The 20,878-nt window shown below is 38.8% G+C and overlaps 1 protein-coding gene across 2 annotated transcripts in view; it reads right to left on the reverse strand.

Moving 5' to 3' along the window:
• KIF26B (kinesin family member 26B) overlaps positions 1–20,878 on the reverse strand; it is a 348,619-nt gene that overhangs the window by 208,163 nt on the left and 119,578 nt on the right. For both annotated transcript variants that reach the window (XM_060753932.2, XM_060753931.2), the window contains exon 4: positions 104–270. In XM_060753932.2, coding sequence (XP_060609915.2) covers positions 104–270 — 167 coding nt within the window. The remainder of the gene's footprint in view (positions 1–103; positions 271–20,878) is intronic.

Genomic DNA, 20,878 nt, shown 5'->3' on the forward strand with positions numbered 1-20,878 from the left:
ACCCATCCCGCACAGAAATGAAGGGTCGGCTGCACTTGCTTTAGATCTAGTGCTTTACTATGTCTGTCAAACCAGAAGAAGTATAGAAAAGAGTTGTACATACCTGGCAAAAAAGGAAGCTGCCACTGAGGTGCCTGTTGATGTTTCGCTGGCAACACAGGTGCTTTGGGAGACAGGGACGCTGTACAAAGAAGGCTTATCTGCATTGTAGCGGTTCAGCACAGCTTCAGTCAGTCCCTCTCGACCTGTCTCAGTTATCAATTGTGAAATCTAAAAGGGAAAAAGAATAAGAAATAATAAGGTCATTGGGTGTCATTGCATTCAGAACATTATTGCAACCTTTTAAATGCATTCACTACCACTCTCCAATGCTTATTTGGAGCACTTTGACTAGGACTTCACCTCATTTTCATCAAAAGTAATGAGCTAAAATAACCTCCTGACATTGTATGTTTCCATTATGGCTTTGGTGTTTCCTCTGTTTGGAGGAGAAAGTGTAGACATTATCCTTGCTCCATTTAAGCACAGTAGGGGACTCTGAGACATTAGTCAAAGCCTATTTATTAAAAGGAAATTTCCACAAATGTTTGTGAGCAGTGCAACACCAAGTTCTGCTTAATGCAAGTCAAAATGATGTCCAGGAAGAATGCTAAGCAGATCAATGTCTTCTGAGCATTAAAGGCATGTGATAATAACTAGAGCAGGACATTAATGCGTACCTCACATAGTATTAGCCATAATCTCCTATGGAGTTGAAGGCACAGTACACTAAGAGCTTAATGATATGAATGCGGCTAGTTAAATAAATCCTTCCTTCCTGTATGTATCACTTGGCATTGCCAGTGCATCAGAGACAATTGTATCTTTACCTTCACCCCACCCCAATCTTGCCCCTAAGAATTGTCATTATTCACACTACTGTATTTATTTAATGTAATAAGCAATGCATTTTTCTTACCAGAAAGATAAGTTACAAAACCAGTACTTTGCAGACCAAAAGTGAAATTTGCTTGGGTAGCATTATGGTTACTTGTTTCCATAATTTTGGACCTGAAGGTTCTACTTTTTGCAGCAGATCCACTCCTTGACCCAGCCTGTTTATAAGAATCCCTGGGGCTGGGTGTAGAGTGTCAGGATAGTACATATAACTGTTTGAATGCTGGACTAGGATTTTGTGAGATCAGTTCAAATCCTTTGCTTTGTAAACATGGGTGACCTTGAATAAGTCTCTCTCTCTCTCTCTCTCCCAGCCTCAGAATACAGCAATAGCAAACCCTCTCTGACCAACCTTGTCAAAAATGCTCCATGACAGGTTCACCTTAGGGTCATCTTAACTCAGAAACAATTTGAAGGCATACAGCAACCTGAACTTAGAAAAGGTAAATGTAAAAGTTTTCTCCTGACACTAAGCCCAGTCATGTCCAACTCTGGGGCTTAGTGGTCATCTTCATTACTAAGCTGAAGAGCCGGCATTGTCCGTAGACACCTCCTAGGTCATGTGGCCAGCATGACTGCATGGAGCACTGTTACCTTCCCGCAGGAATGGTACCTTTTGATCTATTCACATTTGAATGTTTTCAAACTGCTAGGTTGGCAGAAGCTGGGACTAACAGCGGGGGTTCACCTTGCTCTCCGGATTCAAACTGGTGACCTTTTGGTCAGCAAGTTCAGCAGCTCAGTGGTTTAACCCTCTGCACCACCGGGGTCTCCATCCTGAACTTAGTACAGAAAATCTATGTCAGGTTTTCTGCTGAGAAGGGTGGAACAGCTGATCCGTGGCTTTGGACAAAGAAGGTAAATCACAACAGTGAAGCCTAAATATTTTGAGTGTCTGAAGATTCTAGTTTTTCTTCAAATAACTTAATAATAATAATAATAATAATAATAATAATAATAATAATGTCAGAAGCAGCTTGAGAAACTGCAAGTCATTTCTGGTCTCTGCCGTCTGCAGAGACGTTGTCCAGGGGATGCTTGGATGTGTTACCATCCTGTGGGAGCCTTCTCTCATGTCCCTGCATGGGAAACTAGTGCTGACAGATGGGAGCTCACCCCATCTTACAGATTCAAACCACCGGCCGTCAGGTCAGCAGTTCAGCCGGCGCAAGGGTTTAACCCATTGTACCAACATGGCTCTTTCAAATAACTAAAAAAGCAATGCTGTACACACCTCTTCTTTAGTAAAAAGAAATAGCAGGCTCTACTCATTTTCTTATGCCCATTCAATGAAAAGGTTGGCCTCCTGTCACTTATTTAGACAATCCAATATCCTAATAATAATAATAATAATAATAATAATAATAATATCTTTATTTGTATCCCGCTTTTCTTCCACCAAGGGACCCAAAGCAGTTTCCAACATCTTAAAACAGTACAAGTAAAAAAACAACACATATAACACATAAAAATCAAACCATAAAATAGCACATAAATAAGCATTTTTACAACAAACATTTAAAACTAAATACCATTGATGTGGGGTCTTGTCAGTTCATATTTGCTCAAATTCCATAAAAAAATGTCTTTACCAGTACTTCAGATTAGATTTCTTCATTGAATGCTTGCTTAAACAGAAAGATTTTAAGCTGTTTTTGAAAAGTGTACTACTGAAGAAAAACCCAGGCAAATGTCCAATCCTAGCAAAATAAGCCTAATAGATAAGAAGGGCTTTCTTTTATATTATGTGGAATAATCATATATTTATTACTAGCCCGCTCTTGGGAGAAAGGATTAACATTGGTGTCACCATTTTAACTCAACCTATAGATATTTTTGTGAGTTCTGCTTAGCAAAGTAGTCTTCTCCTAAACGTATTTACTTACAAAAGCATCACCTTGACATCAATGAACCGCAGCTCTGAACAAACAGTGAGAACAATAGTAGCATTTGGTTATCAAATTTTGATTGCTTTCATGTGCCCTGCATTTACCTTTCTGTGCAAAAAAAAAAAGGGCAGCAGAGCACTGTTTCACTATTTTAATTTCATCTGTGTCAGGCCTTATAACCCAACAAGCTAAGGGTAGCCAGGATTGAAAGATCACCATATTGAGGCTAATCCTCCTGGGATTGCTCCTACCAATGTTTTCAAAGACCTGGCAAAAAATAATACTTGGCGTGAGAGCTATGTTCAGCTTGGAAGAATATAACTTGTCCTAATTTTCATGCCAGTCCACACTAGAATCTGCTGAATAAAAATTTCCTCTCTTGAGCAAAGAAAAGAGAGTCCTAGGAATGATTTGGCATGATACTCATCTTGCATCACTCCCCTTATCTAATTCAACCAAGACATGGGCCACTATCAAATAATGAAGTCGTATGATGGCTAAGATGATATAGGTTCTCATTGAACAATGAGGCAGATAACTCAAACTGCAAACAGACTAATTTAGCCTTGTTACAAACTGAAATGTCACAGGACACGCTCTTAGAAATGTTCATCACAGATGAGCAAAATGATATGGTTGAACTTTGACTGTTTCCTGTCTGGAATTCCCCTGTTTTCTGACTGTTGTTCTTCATTTGCTGTCCTGATTTTGGAGTGTTTTCTAAATACTGGTAGCCAGATTTTGTTCATTTTCATGGTTTCTTCCTTTTTGTTGCAATTGTCCACATGCTTGTGGATTTCAATGGCTTCTCCATGTAGTCTGACATGGTGGTTGTTAGCATGGTCCAGCATTTCTGTGTTTCTCAAATAATATACTGTGTCCAGGTTGGTCCATCAAGTGCTCTGCTATGGCTGACTTCTCTGGTTAAATTATTCTGCAGTGGACAAGCATGTGGACAATTTCAACAGAAAGGAGGAAACCATGAAAATGAACAAAACCTGTATCTGTAAAACCAGTAATAAAAAACTCTAAAATCAGGATAGTAAATAAGTTAATAAATTAATTGCATTTTTTTAAATCTCATAAAAACGTTTCTTTTTCTTCCCATGTTTCTGTGCATGGCTAGAATTATATTTTTCTAAAGCAAGTCAGGAAGACACCTTAAAGCCCCGTTTCAACATTTTAATTCTAGAGAAGGTGTAGGAAGAATTAGGATCACACCTGGTGGTCATGTTCTGACTGACTGTGTAAATAGATGCATGAACAAACTGATGGCTCTTGATACACACACATACATACACAGAGAGAGAGAGAGAGAGAGAGAGAGAGAGAGAGAGAGAGAGAGAGAGAGAGAGAGAGAGCTTGGGGTGTACTTCACAAAGATGTCGATCCTATTAAGACCACAATTATGATGGTCATGCCATTACAATTGAAATGCCTTTTCATAGTTTATCCTGCCCCTATTCAGGTTATCTGCTGGAAATAACAGGCTTTGTGTATAAGAATTTGATGACTGCAAAACAACTATTATTTAGACTTCGATTCCATTCAAACTTTATAGATGTACACATCAACCATCATATTAGTACAAAAATGAAAAGGTGATGGATATATATTGTTATCAAACCCCAAACTTTTTTGCACTTTCCAAATCTTTGCGGGATCTGTGTATAATTTGCAAGGCTTGAGCAAGCATTTGAAAAGGCAATGTAACAGACATAGGAATATCGAACAATTGGATGATTACACTGGACCTTGATTTTAACTAGGAGACATTAATGATCTATGTTTTATTGACCTAGTTATGATTGTATATTTATGTTTTAAATGTTTTATGATGCTCCTGGGCATTGAATTTTGCCTTTGTAAACCACCTTCAGTCACCCATGGGCTGAGAAAGGTGATATACAAATATAGTAAATAAATAAATAAATAAATAAATAAATAAATAATATAGATTTGCTTCTGAGCCGTGCACGGCAGAAATATTTGTCCCCCATTTGACTTTTTCCATATTTCGCTGTATTGAATGCTAGTACTGAAACAGATCCAACATGTTGTATATTTATATAACCGACAAGTACCAGATTGTTTTTGTTATCTTCACTTCTGTGCCATTTACAAAAATATTTTGCACCTTCACAGTGTTAGATATCTTGTGTATATCAAGTAGTAACATTGCAAATCCATTTCAGTAACAGATTGCAACATGCGAAAATGTGGAAAAGTCAAAGGGAAAGCGGTGAATTGAACTATTCCATTTCTACTGTTTCCTTTCAGATGCTTGTTTTGAGCAAAATACTACAGTAAAAAGAATGTGTATGTACATTAAAACCATTAATTGTTATATTAATTTAAAAGCCTTTATAATTAATTTTTCGGCATAAGTTTGAATGCAACATGACTTTGAAATATGGCAGATAAAACCTGAAATCCAATAAAGAGAAGGTGCCATTTAAGTTTCCACCACATTTTGTGATACTTGTGCTATACACTAGGGTTGTGCATTTTTTTCTTTGGTCATAGTAAGTTGTATCAAATTTGTTAAATTCTTACTTACAAGGCAATATCTGACACGTAGGCGTGGCCCATGCCGAAAACTTAAGAATTGAAACTTACCCAATACTTTTTCATTTGAATTTTGTAAATCTCAGAAGCCTCCTGAAGTCAGTTTTATTTTCAGTGCAAAGAAGCAAAGCCAAAAAGGCCGATTTCCTTTTTAAATTAATGGCCTCTCGCCATTAGGAGAGAGAAAGCAGGGAACAGAGTTCACCAGGAAAAAGACAAAGAAAGCACAGAACTCTGGGAAATATAGTTTGGGAAGGTGAGGAGTCCTGTGCCAGAGAATTTTAAAGGTGTTGCCCTAAACTACATTGCCCAGAAGTCTGCTTGCATCAGAAAGCCTCAATCAAGATAGGAGAGAACTATTTTGGATAGCAGGCATAAATAGCACTTTGGATATGGAATTCGACTGTGAATGATGATATGGCTGTTAATACTGTGTTTTTACTGTTTTATTGCTTGTAATGAATGTTCTATTTATTATATTGCTTTGTTATATCTAGTGGCATCGAATCGCTGCCAAATGTAAGCCGTCCTGAGTCCCCCTTCGGGGGTTGAGAAGGAACGAGGAAGACATACCGGAAATAAATAAAACAAAAAAAAATTTCCCTCCATAGCAGCAGCAAGCCAGAGTTCCAATCAATTGTTGAATCTGCAAAGAGGAGGACTAATTAATATTTCTAGTAAGTAAATCTCTGTACTGGGCTGGGAAGAAATCCCTAAATAGATGGCCCTTGGGGGTCCCTTCCAACTCAATAGGGGAATCATATTAATTAGTTTAGAGGATGGATGGCTATTTGTCAGGAGAATTTTGATGGTGCCCTTCTGCCTGGAAGAAGAGAGTTGGGCTAGATGGCCCTTAGGGGTTCCTTCCAACTCTAGGATTCTATGGAAAATGTAGAATTGGTTAATATTGGTTTCTATTGGTTAATATGAGAGACATTCAATGTGATACCTGTTGTGGTTTTAAAAATAACATTTTTGTTAAACCTTAAAAAAAATCCTGAAAATCAGCAGATGTATGAATATTCCTGAAAGTTTGGGGGAATGATCTCTGGTTAGAACCATAGAATCATAGAGTTGGAAGAGACCTCATGGGCCATCCAGTCCAACCCCCGGCCAAGAAGCAGGGAAATCTCATTCAAAGCACCTTTTGTGTCATGTTATCTTGTTGGCATCCTACCTTTCGGTAGAAGCATTAGCAACAGTAATCCACGCAACAGTCACCATGAGGTTGGACTATTGCAATGCCTTATATGCCGGCCTTCCGAAGTCAACAACCCAGAAGATTCGGATGGTCCAAAATGCAGCGGCCAGGCTGCTAGCAGGATCATCTATAAGATCCCATATTACACCGATTCTACAACAACTGCATTGGCTACCAATAGAACATTGGATCTCTTATAAGATACTGATCCTGACATTTAGAGCTCAAAATAGCCAAGGATCTTTATATCTTAGGGACCGCCTCATTCCTTTTCTCCATCAGAGGTCACCCCGATCCACCCAGGAAAATCTCCTATACATACCGGGCCCTAGGGAGGTACACCTGGAAGCTACAAGGTGTAGAGCTTTTTCAATCTATGCTCCAATTCTGTGGAACTCATTGCCTCCATACATTAGAGCAATTTCGGAGTTGCGACCTTTTGTAAAGGCACTCAAGACTTGGCTGTTTGGTTGTGCATTTAAGTAATCAGATCTAATTTGCCAAATAGTCACTGTTGAATATTTTTATGTTGTGTAAATGCTATTTTAGATTGTAAGTCGCTCAGAGCACCTTGGTGGAAAGTGACTAATTAAGAAATAAAGTGAAGTGTCATTGTATAGAAAATTCAAGGCGATACCTCTTGAATTGTTTAAAAGAAATGTAATATTGTTTACAAAAACTTTAATTCCCCAAACATCTATGGATAAGTGAAACATTCTGAAAATTGTAGAGCTAACAGTGGTAAATGTGTTCTACCATTGTAGCAAGTTTCACCCCAATAGCTGTAAAAGTGAAGGAGAAAGACACCCCTGAAGTTTCCCCAATTATAGTAATTTTGGGCAATTACTATAACGAAAAAGTAATGAAATGTCATTACTCTCATTATAGTAACAAATTTTTCACTAACTATACTTTAGAAACACTTCAGAAACAAAATGCCAGCATCCCCTAATTTTGTAATGACTTTTGATACATTTTTTAATCGATCGCACATGCCCACTGCATCTACATTATAGATTTAATTCAGTTTGATACCATTTTAATTGTCATGATTCTATGCTATGGAATCATGGGAGATGTAGTTTTACATGGTCCTTATCCTTGCTAATCAAAATACCTTGGTACTTTGAGTCATGGTCCTTCTACAAAACTGCCCTGTTCCATCCCTACAGGCAGCAACTCTCAACTACCAGTCATACATTGCCATAGCGGTAGCTCTGAGAACAGCCACCATTACTTGTGCAACTTTTGCCTGATGTATTTATTATGGTCAGATATTTCACTTTACTGCAAATAAGATACCTGCTAACAGTGTCAGGACATTGTAAGAGGTTGAGATCTTACTATAGGCGCTGCCACATCACAGGAGGCAATCTGTAAGCCATTGACCTTGTGCTTCTTGACTGACAGGAATGGCACCAAAAGCTACCCAAGTGTGTCGATCTGCAGCCTTCTGCCTAAATGGCATTACTGAGACAGAGAGCAGGCTCCTTGTCATCTTTCCAGCAAGACAGTAAGCAATACAGAGAACTGGTATCTCTTCATCCGGACAGCATTTTAAACTGCATCATTAGTCTTTATTTTAAAGATATATGACAAACTTCTATGGTGGAGACAGTGGCAGAAAGGAAATTACTATTTACTATGTTCAAAACTGAGTTTTCAAAAGACATGGCCTGAATGCAGAGTGCAAGAAAAGTATGTTCCCTACATTTTTCTACATTAATTCCACTGAATTGGAAGAGCAACTCCCCTTCCATTTTTTCTTGCGGCATGATGCCCATCTTACCTCATATACAGAAATAAAATCATTCAGCGAATATTGCTTTTCTAAGGAAAACCACCAGACTTCAGCAAATTATTTGGTTCCAATCAGTGCTTGAATTGAAATTCTTAACACGTCTCCAAGGCAGTGAGCCCCATTAGACACCAGAGAACTTACTTCTGAGTGAACAAGTATTGTCACTTTCCACGCTTTTAAACCAGAGATTGCTCCTTCCTCTAATAATTCTCATACCAGGGGGAAAAAACAAATATCCAGAATCTGCCAAAGACTTAAAATAAATTTGTTTTGTTCCTCACAATGGATTGGGCATTTTTGTAACAGCTTCTAACAATTCAAAATTCCCCAAATTTCTGGAGAAAGCAATCCAAACAATGAACTCAGAATGTGAACACACTTACTTACTGAAGTTTTTTCTTGTGTGCCTTCAAGTTGCTTGACCCTAAGGCCCAGGACCAGCACAATAGCTATGGCTTCCTGCTTTTGAATTAACCATGTGTAACTCTGCTCTAGCTATTTTGGTTTCCAGTGGGATCCAGTTCATTGTTCTGGACTTGCTACTGGTGCAAAGGATGGGATAGGGGCTTATCCTCATTCCACACAAAGAAGCTGGTCAAACAAGCAACTGAATATTAGGTCAACTCTGGCAGTGGAACATCCTTCTGCTGAGACAGCAACGCAACCTTAGGGGGACTCAGCAGGTTGCAAGTAGCACACACAGTTCTGTTCCCTATCAAACAACTCTCAGGTTTTCATCATCAACTGTCTGAGACATGCACCTTTCTTTTTCCAACTGGCAGGGCCCATCCAGGTGGATATTAGCCTACTGAACTTGGTGGACCCTTGGTGCGATACATCAGAATTCCTCTCCAGGCCTTATGCTTCAGCTACCAACTAAATCAGCTCCTTCATACAAACCTTTTAATCAGAAGTCAAGGTAGAACAGGTGTCATTTCATAAGCACTTTGATGCCAAATGGTATTTTAAAGCATGTATTATATATGGCCTAAACTCAATGTATATGAACTGTTGTTCCTCCACATTTGCAATTTGACTTTTGCAGATGTGATTATTCAGGTTTGATTTAAAATGCTGTATCTAGGAATCCAGGTCCCCTAGTATGAGTCTATAGGCAAAGGGTTTCCTCTGACATTAAGTCCAGTCGTATCTGACTCTGGGGGTTGGTGCTCATCTCCATTTAGAAGCTGAAGAGCCAGCGTTGTCCATAGACACCTCCAAGGTCATGTGGCCGGCATGACTTCATGGAGCGCCATTACCTTCCCGCTGGAACGGTACCTATTGATCTACTCACATTTGCATGTTTTTGAACTGCTAGGTTGGCAGAAGATGGGGCTAACAGCGGGAGCTCACGCTGTCCTCGGATTCGAACCTGCAACCTTTCAGTCTACAAGTTTGGCATCTCAGCGTTTTAACCCACTGTGCCACTGGGGGCTCCTATATAATAATAATAATAATAATAATAATAATAATAACAACAACAACAACTTCTTTATTTATATCCCGCCACCATGCCCCTGAAGAGACTCAGGGCAGCTTAGAAGCAACCTAGAAATGTCTAGGTATGCTAATGCGATTCTATGGTCAGCCTTTAGCGGATGTTGACCGTGGATTCATGCTGAAAGACCTAGGAAATTGCTATAAAGATGTTCTCTCAGTTTAAAAAAAATAACAAAGTCAGGAGAGAATGCTTCTAGAACATGGCCATACAGCCCGAAAAACTTACAGCAACCCAACGGTGCCTTTCTTTGCAGTTTTTCACCTTTAGGGGGATTCTGTGCCCCTAAGCCCAGCAAAGGTGGAGGGCTGATTGTAGTTGCTATGAAAACATGCTTTGTGGAAACGGAAGAGAAAAATTCTAATGCACCGATTTTGGTAAAAATGTAATAAGATTGGTCTTCTGAACTTTGGCCTGCAACAATTAAGTTCCTTATAATGGAAATGACAGGTTTCCACTAATGTTTTCCACCATGTTGTCCTCTGAGCACATGCAGCAGCTCTTACTGGGATGCTATTAAGGATAAATAAGTTACCTATTGGAGAGAATTATCTTAATTTTATGACACTGCCAGTTTCTGCAAGCATAATGCATAAAAATGGCTCAAAAGGAATAAGCAACTGTGTTTCAGTGTGAGGTGAAAATAATCCCTTCCTGACCCTGAGAATGGTCAATTTAAAGTTTACTCCAAGAAATCAGATTGCCTTTATCACTGTCTTGGTTTGCACAGCTATAAACTTAATTAGTGGCCATAAAGCATCCAATTACACTGTGTGATTTCATGACCTCTTCAAGCCACGAGGTCCACAGACTACTTTGATGCATCTTGGTTTGTTTTCAGGCATCTTGGTATAGCGTTTTCAATGTTCCCTTAAAAAAGGAAAAATTTAAAAAATCCTGCCTCCACTCCCCATCATGGGTTAACCATTAAGCAACATTTGGGAATAGGCTGTTGCATTTTACTGCAATCCAATGGCCATGCATCTTTATAAAACAATACATAGTTCAAAGAATACAGAAACATCGTCTGAACTAACAGGTATCACTGCAACAACAGTCCTTCGTAGATTTCTCCCTTCCAGACTAACCCCAAAACACAAGTTATTGAAAGTAAATCCTATTCATTTCAACAAGTATTTTCAAGTCTCAGAATCAAAATGTCACCATTATAGGTATGAGTTTTGGAATGGAAAAAATCTTTGCTGGTTTTCTGCTGCCAAAGGCAGGAGATATAGGATTGCTTCTCTCCACATCACTGGTTCCCCCTCAATTATTCCCTCCCAGTCTGATGGCAGGGAATTAACTGTGCCAGCACTTGGGAAACATTAAATTTAATAGAATTTACGGGCCTAAATTCAACTGCTAGTCCCAACTAAACTAAAACCATTGAATCAATATGATTTATGTAATTATTTTTACCATTTAGGAATTGTTTTTATGAGCCTAAATCTAGCTGGGATTAGTGATTTAGGTCATTGTCAGAAACACATGTATTGGACTACTGCCTTAGTAGGGCAGAATTTATTTTATATTGATCACTAGATAACAAAAGATGGAAATCAGAGAACAACCAGACTTAAAAGCCCCTCCCTCAGGCTTCTCCAAACGGTCCTGAAATCTTGATTATCTGATAAATAGATGATGAGCTCAGGAACGCATTTGGCCTTCAAGGTCATAATGGAACAAAAGCTGTCTCTATGATATGCTGAGTCAAGACCATTTATTGTTCCATGGGCCGTTATGAATTGGGCCTGGAAGGCAGCTGCACCGAGCGAGCCTTAGCAGTAATGAAAGCCAGGCACTTCTAATTCCAGCAAATTGCTTGGTACTAATTTACCTATGCATGCATCCAGTGAAACTGTAATAGCATTGCGGCAACTGAACATTAAATTATCTGGTACTGATATAGCTATTCCTTAAGTAGAGGAGATGGTCCTTTTCTACTGTACATAAAGCTTGTGTGTGTGTGTTAGTATGTAAGGACCATCATAATCCATCTTCACTATAGCATCTGAACACTAGACATGCCACATTCCTCTTCTCTCCCTTAGGGCACGGGGCCTTCTGGGAACACTAAGGAGAGTGACTCTATTCTCTAAACTGGAATTTATTATTCACTGATTAAAAGACTCAAGGCAAAGGACTCCTCTACAGCCGGCACAAAAAGGGATGCAAGAGAAGTGTGTGTTTCGGTGATTTACAATTTGATACTCAAAGCGCTCCCAACAGAAGCTAAAGTTCCACTGACGTAATATGAAATGTAGATGCTTTAACATTCCAATCCTGAAGGTTTGCTGCTGGCATAGATCTGCTTGCAGTACCAGCATAATGTCATGCCTTGTGAAGTTGCCCTGGGGCACGTCAGTCAGTAGACCACTTCAGCAGGAGCAGTCAGGAGAAGTTAGCAGCTGCCGTTCTTTGACTGACTAGTTTGATTCTCTTTTGCAAATGCAACTGAAGTACTTTGGATAATATTACTCAGAGGCCAAGATTTTCCAAGTGGTTAGGGAAGGGAACGCCAAAGTCAAGTGTCTATTCAACAACCAAAACACAAATCAAGGGGTTAGTTAAAGTATCAAAGGAATGAAATGGCATAAAGCTTTACTGAGACTTACATCTGGTGCAGTTTTATAGATGTTCCCAGGGAAAAATGCACTAAAATGTGAATTTGGCCATTCCCTTCTATCATTAGCCTCCCATGGCTATAGATATGAAAAAATGCATGCATGTTATGCATAACACCAGGACGGTGGTGCAGCTGGCTGGGAGTCAGCTGCATTAAGATTATTAATGACCAAAAGGTAATGAGTTCAAAGCCAGCCCGGTCGGATTGAGCTTCCGACCAATTTGTGTAGCTTGCTGTTGACCTTTGCAGCCCGAAAGACAGTTGCATCTGTCAAGTAGGAAATTTAGGTACCGCATATGCGGGGAGGCTAATTTAACTAATTTACAACACCATAAAAATCTCCAGCAAGCATGCAAAGAATGAGGAAGTACTTCATCAGTGTCACAAATGGACGGTGAAGCAACAGCTCCTCGGGCGGCCAGAATACCCTCATCCAAAAAGCTAGAATGTTAAATAGCCTCTGTGTGTCTGTCCATATATGTTGTGTGTCTATGGCATTGAATGTTTGCCATGTATATGTACATTGTAATCCGCCCTGAGTCCCCTGCGGGGTGAGAAGGGCAGAATATAAATACTGTAAATAAATAAACAATAAATAATATTAATTATTATTGTTGTTTTTGTGTGGCAACCTATGGCAACTCTAAGGCAAATCTACCACAGGATTTTCTTGGCTTTCCATTGCTTACCTCTGAGGTCTATCAGTCAAGCCTTACATCTAGTCTGACCCTTTAACTTTCATGTATTTTGTTTCAGAAATTTATATGATTGTCACATTATGATTTCCAATTCTTAAGAGTGCTGATGAGCTTAATTCAGAGGATGAGATAGTTTTCAGAAAAAGCGTGGTTATGCAAAGTTCTTCTTAAATTCTTGCCGTACTCTTTGATTTGCTTATGAACACACACAGAAACATGTGTTACATTCTAATAGAACATTTCATGGTCCCAAACCCTTAAACGTAAATTCAGTATAATAGCGATAGTAAATAGCACCCTTGACACAAACCTATGAAATTATTTCAAGAGGATTTGATAAATATTTCCATAAGTAAACAGGAAAATTAAATTAATTAACCAAATTATAATGTGGAACGAATGTACAATGAATAGAACTGAATTCACTGTAGCAAAATCTAGATTTGATGGCAAAGAGACCTACATTCAGAAATGACCCCTAACCTCTACTAATCAGATATAATTTATATTAATTGCACAAGAGGTATTGCCTTCAACTTTCATTCACTCAATCACAAATCTTAAGTGTTTATGAAATACTTGTTATCTTAATAACAGACTTCTCGAAAATCATCAAAGCATTCACCGCAAACTACAGATGAGATTCTGGATCAGAGAACAATAAGATGTCTTACTCCTTAGGCCTTCCAAGACTCATGTTAACCACTGTAGCCCCCACTCCATAGTCATTTAGCCTTCCATAGGCCCAGGAAGATGATGTTATCATTGGGACAGTAATGCTTCCTGCTCTTCACTGGTCACCAAATGGCTATGGAATAAGAACTGCAGAACATAAAGATGACCCAACCCCCAGCGCATTTTTTGTCATTATGTGACCGCAGTAGAGAATTTTAACCTCTGCAATGACTACAAAAGACTTCGAATGTCATCTTACACAGCTTAAAGTCACTACAGGATGTCAGTCCATACAATAAAGATTTCTACTGTAGGTACACAGAGTTCATTGAAAATACTACTTATTTTGATCTGTTTTCTTTTTCCAACAAAATAACTATGTAAAGAATATGAACTTAGACCCATCTGTGGCCATACACCTTGGGGTGGGGGGTGAGGGTATTCTGAAAGTACTACTCCAAAAAAGTAACATTTCCAAACTGTTTATGAACAGTGATGAACGGATCTAACTCATTATCGAATTATCAATTATGGGCATTTCTATCCAATGCTTCAAATAAAAGAGGTATATACAATACATGCTTATATCAGCAGTATTGTTTGTAGGACCAGAGAAAAAATACAGCCTATAGAGTCTGAATTCAACTGTACCTCCAGTATCTGGCAAGGTATCCCCTACAAACTCTCCTATAACATCTATTATAGAACTCCCAATATGTTGATGATCACATAGTCTGTGCATATTCAGAAGAAGACCTACAAACCACTCTAAACACCTTTGCTGAAGCATACGAGAAGCTCGGCCTCCCATTGAACATCAAGAAAAACCAAAGTGCTCTACCAGCAGTCACCAGCCAATCCCTCTGCAATGCATTACAGCTTAATGGTGTAACATTAGAAAATGTTGACTATTTCCACTACCTTGGCAGCCACCTCTCTACAAAAGTCAACATTGACACTGAAATACAATACCATCTGAGCTCTGCAGGTGCAGCATTTTTCCGAATGAAACAGAGAATGTTTGACGACCAGGACATCCGTAGGGATACCAAGGTGCTTGTTTATAAAGCTATTGTCCTCCCAACCCTGCTATACGCCTGTGAAACGTGGACTGTATACAGACGTCACATGCAACTCCATCAGTGTCAGTGTGCTGGAAGAAGCAAAGACCACCAGCATTGAAGCAATGCTCTTATGCCATCAACTCCGTTGGATTGTCCACGTTGTCTGAGTGCCTGATCACCGTCTCCCAAAGCAGTTACTATACTCCCAACTCAAGAATGGCAAACATAATGTTGGTGGACAGGAAAAGAAATATAAAGATGGGCTTAAAGTCAGCCTTAAAAACTGTGGCATATACACCAAGAACTGGGAAACCCTGGCCCTTGAGCACTCTAATTGAAGGTCAGCTGTGACCAGCAGTGCTGCAGCAGTGCTGTGACCAGAGGCATGAATGGAGGGTGAAAGGGAGAAACATGCCAAAAGGAAGGCACGTCAAGCCAACCCTGACCTGGACCACCTTCCACCTGAAAACCAATATCTTCACTGCGAGAGAACAGTGAGGGAAAACGGCTCCACAGCCACCTATGGACCCACTACCAAGACACTATACCTGGAGGACCATCATTCTCAGGCTACAAGGGATCACCTAAATAAGTACAAACTTATCGATTCAGCCCAAACTGGCCTATGTCAATATTTAAGTCAGGCTCAACAGTTCAACATATTTTCAGGAGTTAATCAGAGATCTAGTTAAGCTTTGGCTGCTAACACTGCTTCAAAGCATTTAGCATTATTTTTACAGACATCTGCTGCAAGTAACAAAAGGTCTTCTACCTCCCTTAAAAAAATATCAGGAACTTCCTTTATCTTATAATAACAAATACATCCCTTGTTTTAGAATTTAATCCTACAAAAATCATTATTGGATTATGTCCATACACGACATTTTGAGACGCTCATCATGACATTTAAAGAAAGACATGGGAAGGTTTTTTTTGTTTTGTTTTTAAAGAGTCTTAGATGTCATTCTGCTCAGCTAAGGGAACAGAGAAAATGGCTTGATTATCTTGAATTGTTTCCAAACTAAAAACTTGTATGAAAGTCTTCTGGATTTAAATAAACAGAAACTCAAAACAAATCTTAAAGTAGCCTTCCAAATTGCATTACATGAGACTTTCATCCCATTTTCTTACATTTTGGCTGTGCTAGAATGAAACTGCGTGGTTTTAATAATGTGTTTTGATCTTTACATGGTTTTAAATTCATGTTTTAATGTATATGTTTACTTTATGTCTATTGTGTATATGGCATCGAATTGCTGTCTTTGTACTGGGCTGCGGCACAACTAGTTAGTAGCCAGCTCCATTAAATAACTCCTGACTGAGAGATCATGAGTTTAAAGCCAGACCGGGACGGAGTGAACTCCTAACCATTAATAGTCTAGCTTGCTGTTGACCTATACAGCCTGAAAGACAGTTGCATCTGTCAAGTAGGAAATTTAGGTACCGTTTTATGCAGGAAGGCTAATCTAACTAATTTACGACACCATAAAACCTTGCAGCAGCATGTATAAGAACGAGGAAGTACTCAAGGACTCAATGTCACAAGTGGACAGTGAAGTGGCAGCTCCCCCTGTGGCATACCCTCATGAAACTGGAAAGCTAGAATGTTAAATTGCCTCTGTGTCTGTCTATATATGTTGTATATCTAATAGAATTGAATGTTTGCCATGTATATGTGCATTGTAATCTGCCCTGAGTCCCTTACGGGGTGAGAAGGGTGGAATATAAATACTGTAAATAAATAAATAAATAAATAAATAAATAAATAAATAAATAAAGTATATAAGTTCCATTCAGGTCTCTAAATGGTAGCAGGGCTTCCCATGTAATCTATTTTTGCCTGCCAGTGGAAAGACTGCAAAGAGTGAGCCACTCTAACCACCCTTGAAAGGGAGTTCCAATGGCTGCTTTGTGTCCCCTTCAGGGTTGAGATGGGCAGGGCATAAAAACTGTAAAATAAAATAAAATAATAATAATAATAATAAACTAGGGGCTCATGAGAAACTATGGAATACTGGTTATGTGACTTGGATGGCTTGATCACTCCTGCCAAAAGAGTTGCAGAATCTTACTCCATGTTCTCTTTTTAACTACTAAACATGGGTTCAGCCCCACTCTGGCTTGCTTGTCTCCCAACAAAACATAGAAAAGATTTTTTTCTGCTTTGTTGGACAGAAAAGGAAGTGACTACATTCAAAGAACACTATTGTATTGAATTGTCCTCTACTGGCTAATATAGTGCACCTTTTCTCCAAAGTTGGGGCAGCTAAAAATGGAAGAGGGGACATGAAACAGAATGACTGAGTAGCTTATATTACATTGCATATAAATTACATTTCATGGGTTTTGCTGCTTCTTGTGTATCATTCAAGCCCGAGTCAGGCATTCTTGTTTGAGATAGAGGAATATTTGTTGAAAGAATTGGCAAAACACAAGAGCGCCTGGAAACTCTGGTGGACAGAACTGCAGACAGGTGAGAACTTTCACTTTGAGCCCTGATCCGTTCAAAAAATGCACATGGGGTGAGTTTTTTCACACAAAAACATTTTCTGTACAAAAAGTAAGATTTCTGCATGAGGTTCCAACACACAAAATAATACTTTCTTTGTAGAAAATGCTGTTTCCTGTTCAGGAAGCATGCTTTCTTTCCACTGCATTTTTTTTGCACAGAATACATTCTGAAGTTCAAACAGTCTTCTAAAAACTACAGTTTTTAAGGACTTTTTTCAAAGAAAGAAAAATTAGTAAACGTGACTGGTTTTTCCTTTGAGAATGAAATACATGAAGATTTGCACCCCTGGTGCAAACAAAATGTTCATGTCACACCAAAAAGAAACTGCACTGCAGCCCCACCATCGTCTGTTGGTACTTTCTAAAACACTACACCTAAAGCAGAGGGATGCTTTTAACTCAGAAACTCTTTTCTGTGAACTGGAAACCTGTTTTTTTTCCAGACTTTTGGCTCACACAAAGAGCTTGCATGGCTATAACAGACCATTTCTTCAGACATGTTGCTTTTAAATGATGAAAGTGAGAATGGAAGAGGCGGGGATGGTGTGCTCCTCTTCTTGTATGTGAATGGCACACAATGCGCAAACAATAGTCTGAAGACATACAGTGTCTCTGATAAAGGCAGCTATCAAATCTTTCGTCAGGCTTACAAACCAAAAATACAAATAAGGGAATGGGCTATAAAGAAAATAATGATTTCACTAGCAACACAGTAAGAATGGTTCAAAGTAGGCTTTTTATCACACAATCATCCTGACTCATTCAGTGATAATGGCCACCATTCACCACTTACCACTGCTTTTTTCTTTACTTTTTCAATTATTTTACACACAAAAATTATTAAGGAAAAAAATGATGGAAAAGCTATATTGTGCCTCCTGATTGCTTTTATGAGGAGTCCTTTTTTTGTAAACATACTTAAAACAACATAAAACAACAAGCGCAGGAGGCAGAATATCAGTACTACATTTCAGGCACTTTGCCTTCTCCATCTGAATTTGGATCAGAAACACCAAACAAAGGGGGGGGGGGCAAGCACAATGAGAAGCTTATAAGCAAGCACAATTTGTGACATAGGGCAATATCAATATTAATTATAATTCTTTTAAGTTCTCAGCCTTGGCATTCATTGCATTTTATTGTTTTTAACCAGAGGGTACTATGAAATCGTTGACTGTTTATTGTTTCTGTTTTGTTTTGCACTTGTTGCTTTTGCATGATACACCTTGAGTGTTCTGTGAGCTGCACCAAGTTCCTCTGGGAGATGGTGGTGGGATACAAATAATAATAATAATAATAATAATAAATTATTATTATTATTCTAGTTTTCTGACATTTTGGATATTGAAAATCATTTAAATTCAGATCATAAGTTGGGGTTTTTATCACTCGATATGGATATTTCCTCTGGTCATGGCTTATATTTCCAGTGTTACTCTAAAGCTGAAGCAACTCCAAACTTTGGCACAAGCTTAAGTAGGTTAGCCCTATGAGTAATTAAAACACTTACTATCCCGAGCCTTAAAAAAAATCATAAAGTGGGAATGGTCTTCTCTGGTCAACCAATAAAGCACACCATTATGTAGGTGCTTATGAGATTCTCAGACCTTTTCATCAGACAAGATGTTACAAAATAGGATTTGTAACCTGCATGTTACTGTCTTAAGACATAACGAGGATCATTTCAAGTTTCAGACTACTACTAACCTGGCATTTTTCTTAGAAAGAATCTAAAATGTTAATTGTTTCAACCAAAAATATGTTCTTAAAATATGTTAATACTATTTCATTTTACTGAACACAGTGCTTCCCAAGTATTAAATTTTTAGACTCTGAAATATCAATTACCTTTGGCTGTAAATACATTCATTCCGCCTTTCTGCATTAACTTTGGATAGTAAGCATTCAGAATACCATAAAGAACACTAAAATGCTCCCATTCAAAATACTACAGACATGAAAACTAACAGATTTATTTGTGAAACCATTATTCTTGCATTAGCTAATCCAGTATCTTCGGTATTAGCTTAAAGGTCATTCTTTGACTATTAATTTTTAAATGTAAATCACCTACAATCCTTTTAAAATATTTATTAAAAGGGCTGACTGATCTACATGAAGAACCATGAATTATTTAAACTGCAGTTCTCTCTCCCTCTCTCTCTCCCTCTCTCCCTCTCTCTCTCTCTCTCTCTCTCTCTCTCTCTCTCTGTCTGAATCAAGGTTACAGATGTTCAGCTGAGATTTCCAAGTGACCTTAAGTTGACCGACAGTTTTGCTTTTACGAAGGTGATAGGTCATTACTCTTTATTTTTGAATACTTCACTCATCTGGGGATAACCAACTATGTGAGCTGATTTTGAAAGGTGAGGCATGTTTTCATTTTGCCATATCATCTCATACAGGATTGATGCTCCACCACCTCCAGTCATGTGCAAACTCTTTTTGCTCTTCAGAAAGTGGGCATGAGGTTCTGAAGCAGCTGCTCAATCCGTATTCCTCCTTTCATGTCTTCCATATAGTTCAGTGAGTCTTTTCTTGCAGAAGACCTGACTAGACATACTCAGGCTAAGGGTCAAACTAAGAGCTCATTCACATATGTAGAGTCACTGCTAGTTTTAATTTCTCCCTATTCCCCCATCCTAACACACACATACACACACACTTTTTTGCCATTTGAAGGGCTTGTTGGATATGGTTCCTAGGCCTGCCAAAATTGCTCAGTTTTAATGGTATTAATGAAAATGTACTTTGTGTAATTTTATGCACTACACACAAATAATGATAAGACACTGGCTACTGGGTTACTGTGAGTTTTCTGGGCTGTATGGCCATGTTCCAGAAGCATTCTTTCCTGATGTTTCACCCACATCTATGGCAGGCATCCTCAGAAGTTGTGAGGTGTGTTGGAAACTAGGCAGGTGGGATTTATATATCTGTGGAATGTCCAGGGTGGGAAAAAGAATTATTGTCTGTTTGAGGCAAGTGTGAATGTTGCAATTGGCTACCTTGATAAGCATTGAATGGCCTTGCAGCTTCAAAGCCTGGCTACACAGAGAAGCCATTGAAATTCACGAGCATATGGACAATTTCAACACAAAGGAGGAAACCATGAAAATCAACAAAATCTGGTTAACAGTATTTTAGAGCAACACTAAAAAAAACAGGGAAATTCCAGATAGGAAACAATCAGGGCCAGCTGCCACCTCCCAACATTGGATTACTCCAGGCAGGAAGCAGCCAGGCTTTGAAGCTACAAGGCTATTCAATGCTAATCAAGGTGGCCAGTTGCAACATTCACACTTACCTCAAACAGACATGAGTTCTTTCTCCCACCTTGGTCATTCCACAGATATATAAACCCCACTTGGCCAGTTTCCAACAGATCTCACAATCTCTGAGGATGCCTGC

Source organism: Anolis sagrei, chromosome 1 (genome assembly GCF_037176765.1).
Source record: "Anolis sagrei isolate rAnoSag1 chromosome 1, rAnoSag1.mat, whole genome shotgun sequence".
NCBI classification, from domain to species: Eukaryota; Metazoa; Chordata; class Lepidosauria; order Squamata; family Dactyloidae; genus Anolis; species Anolis sagrei.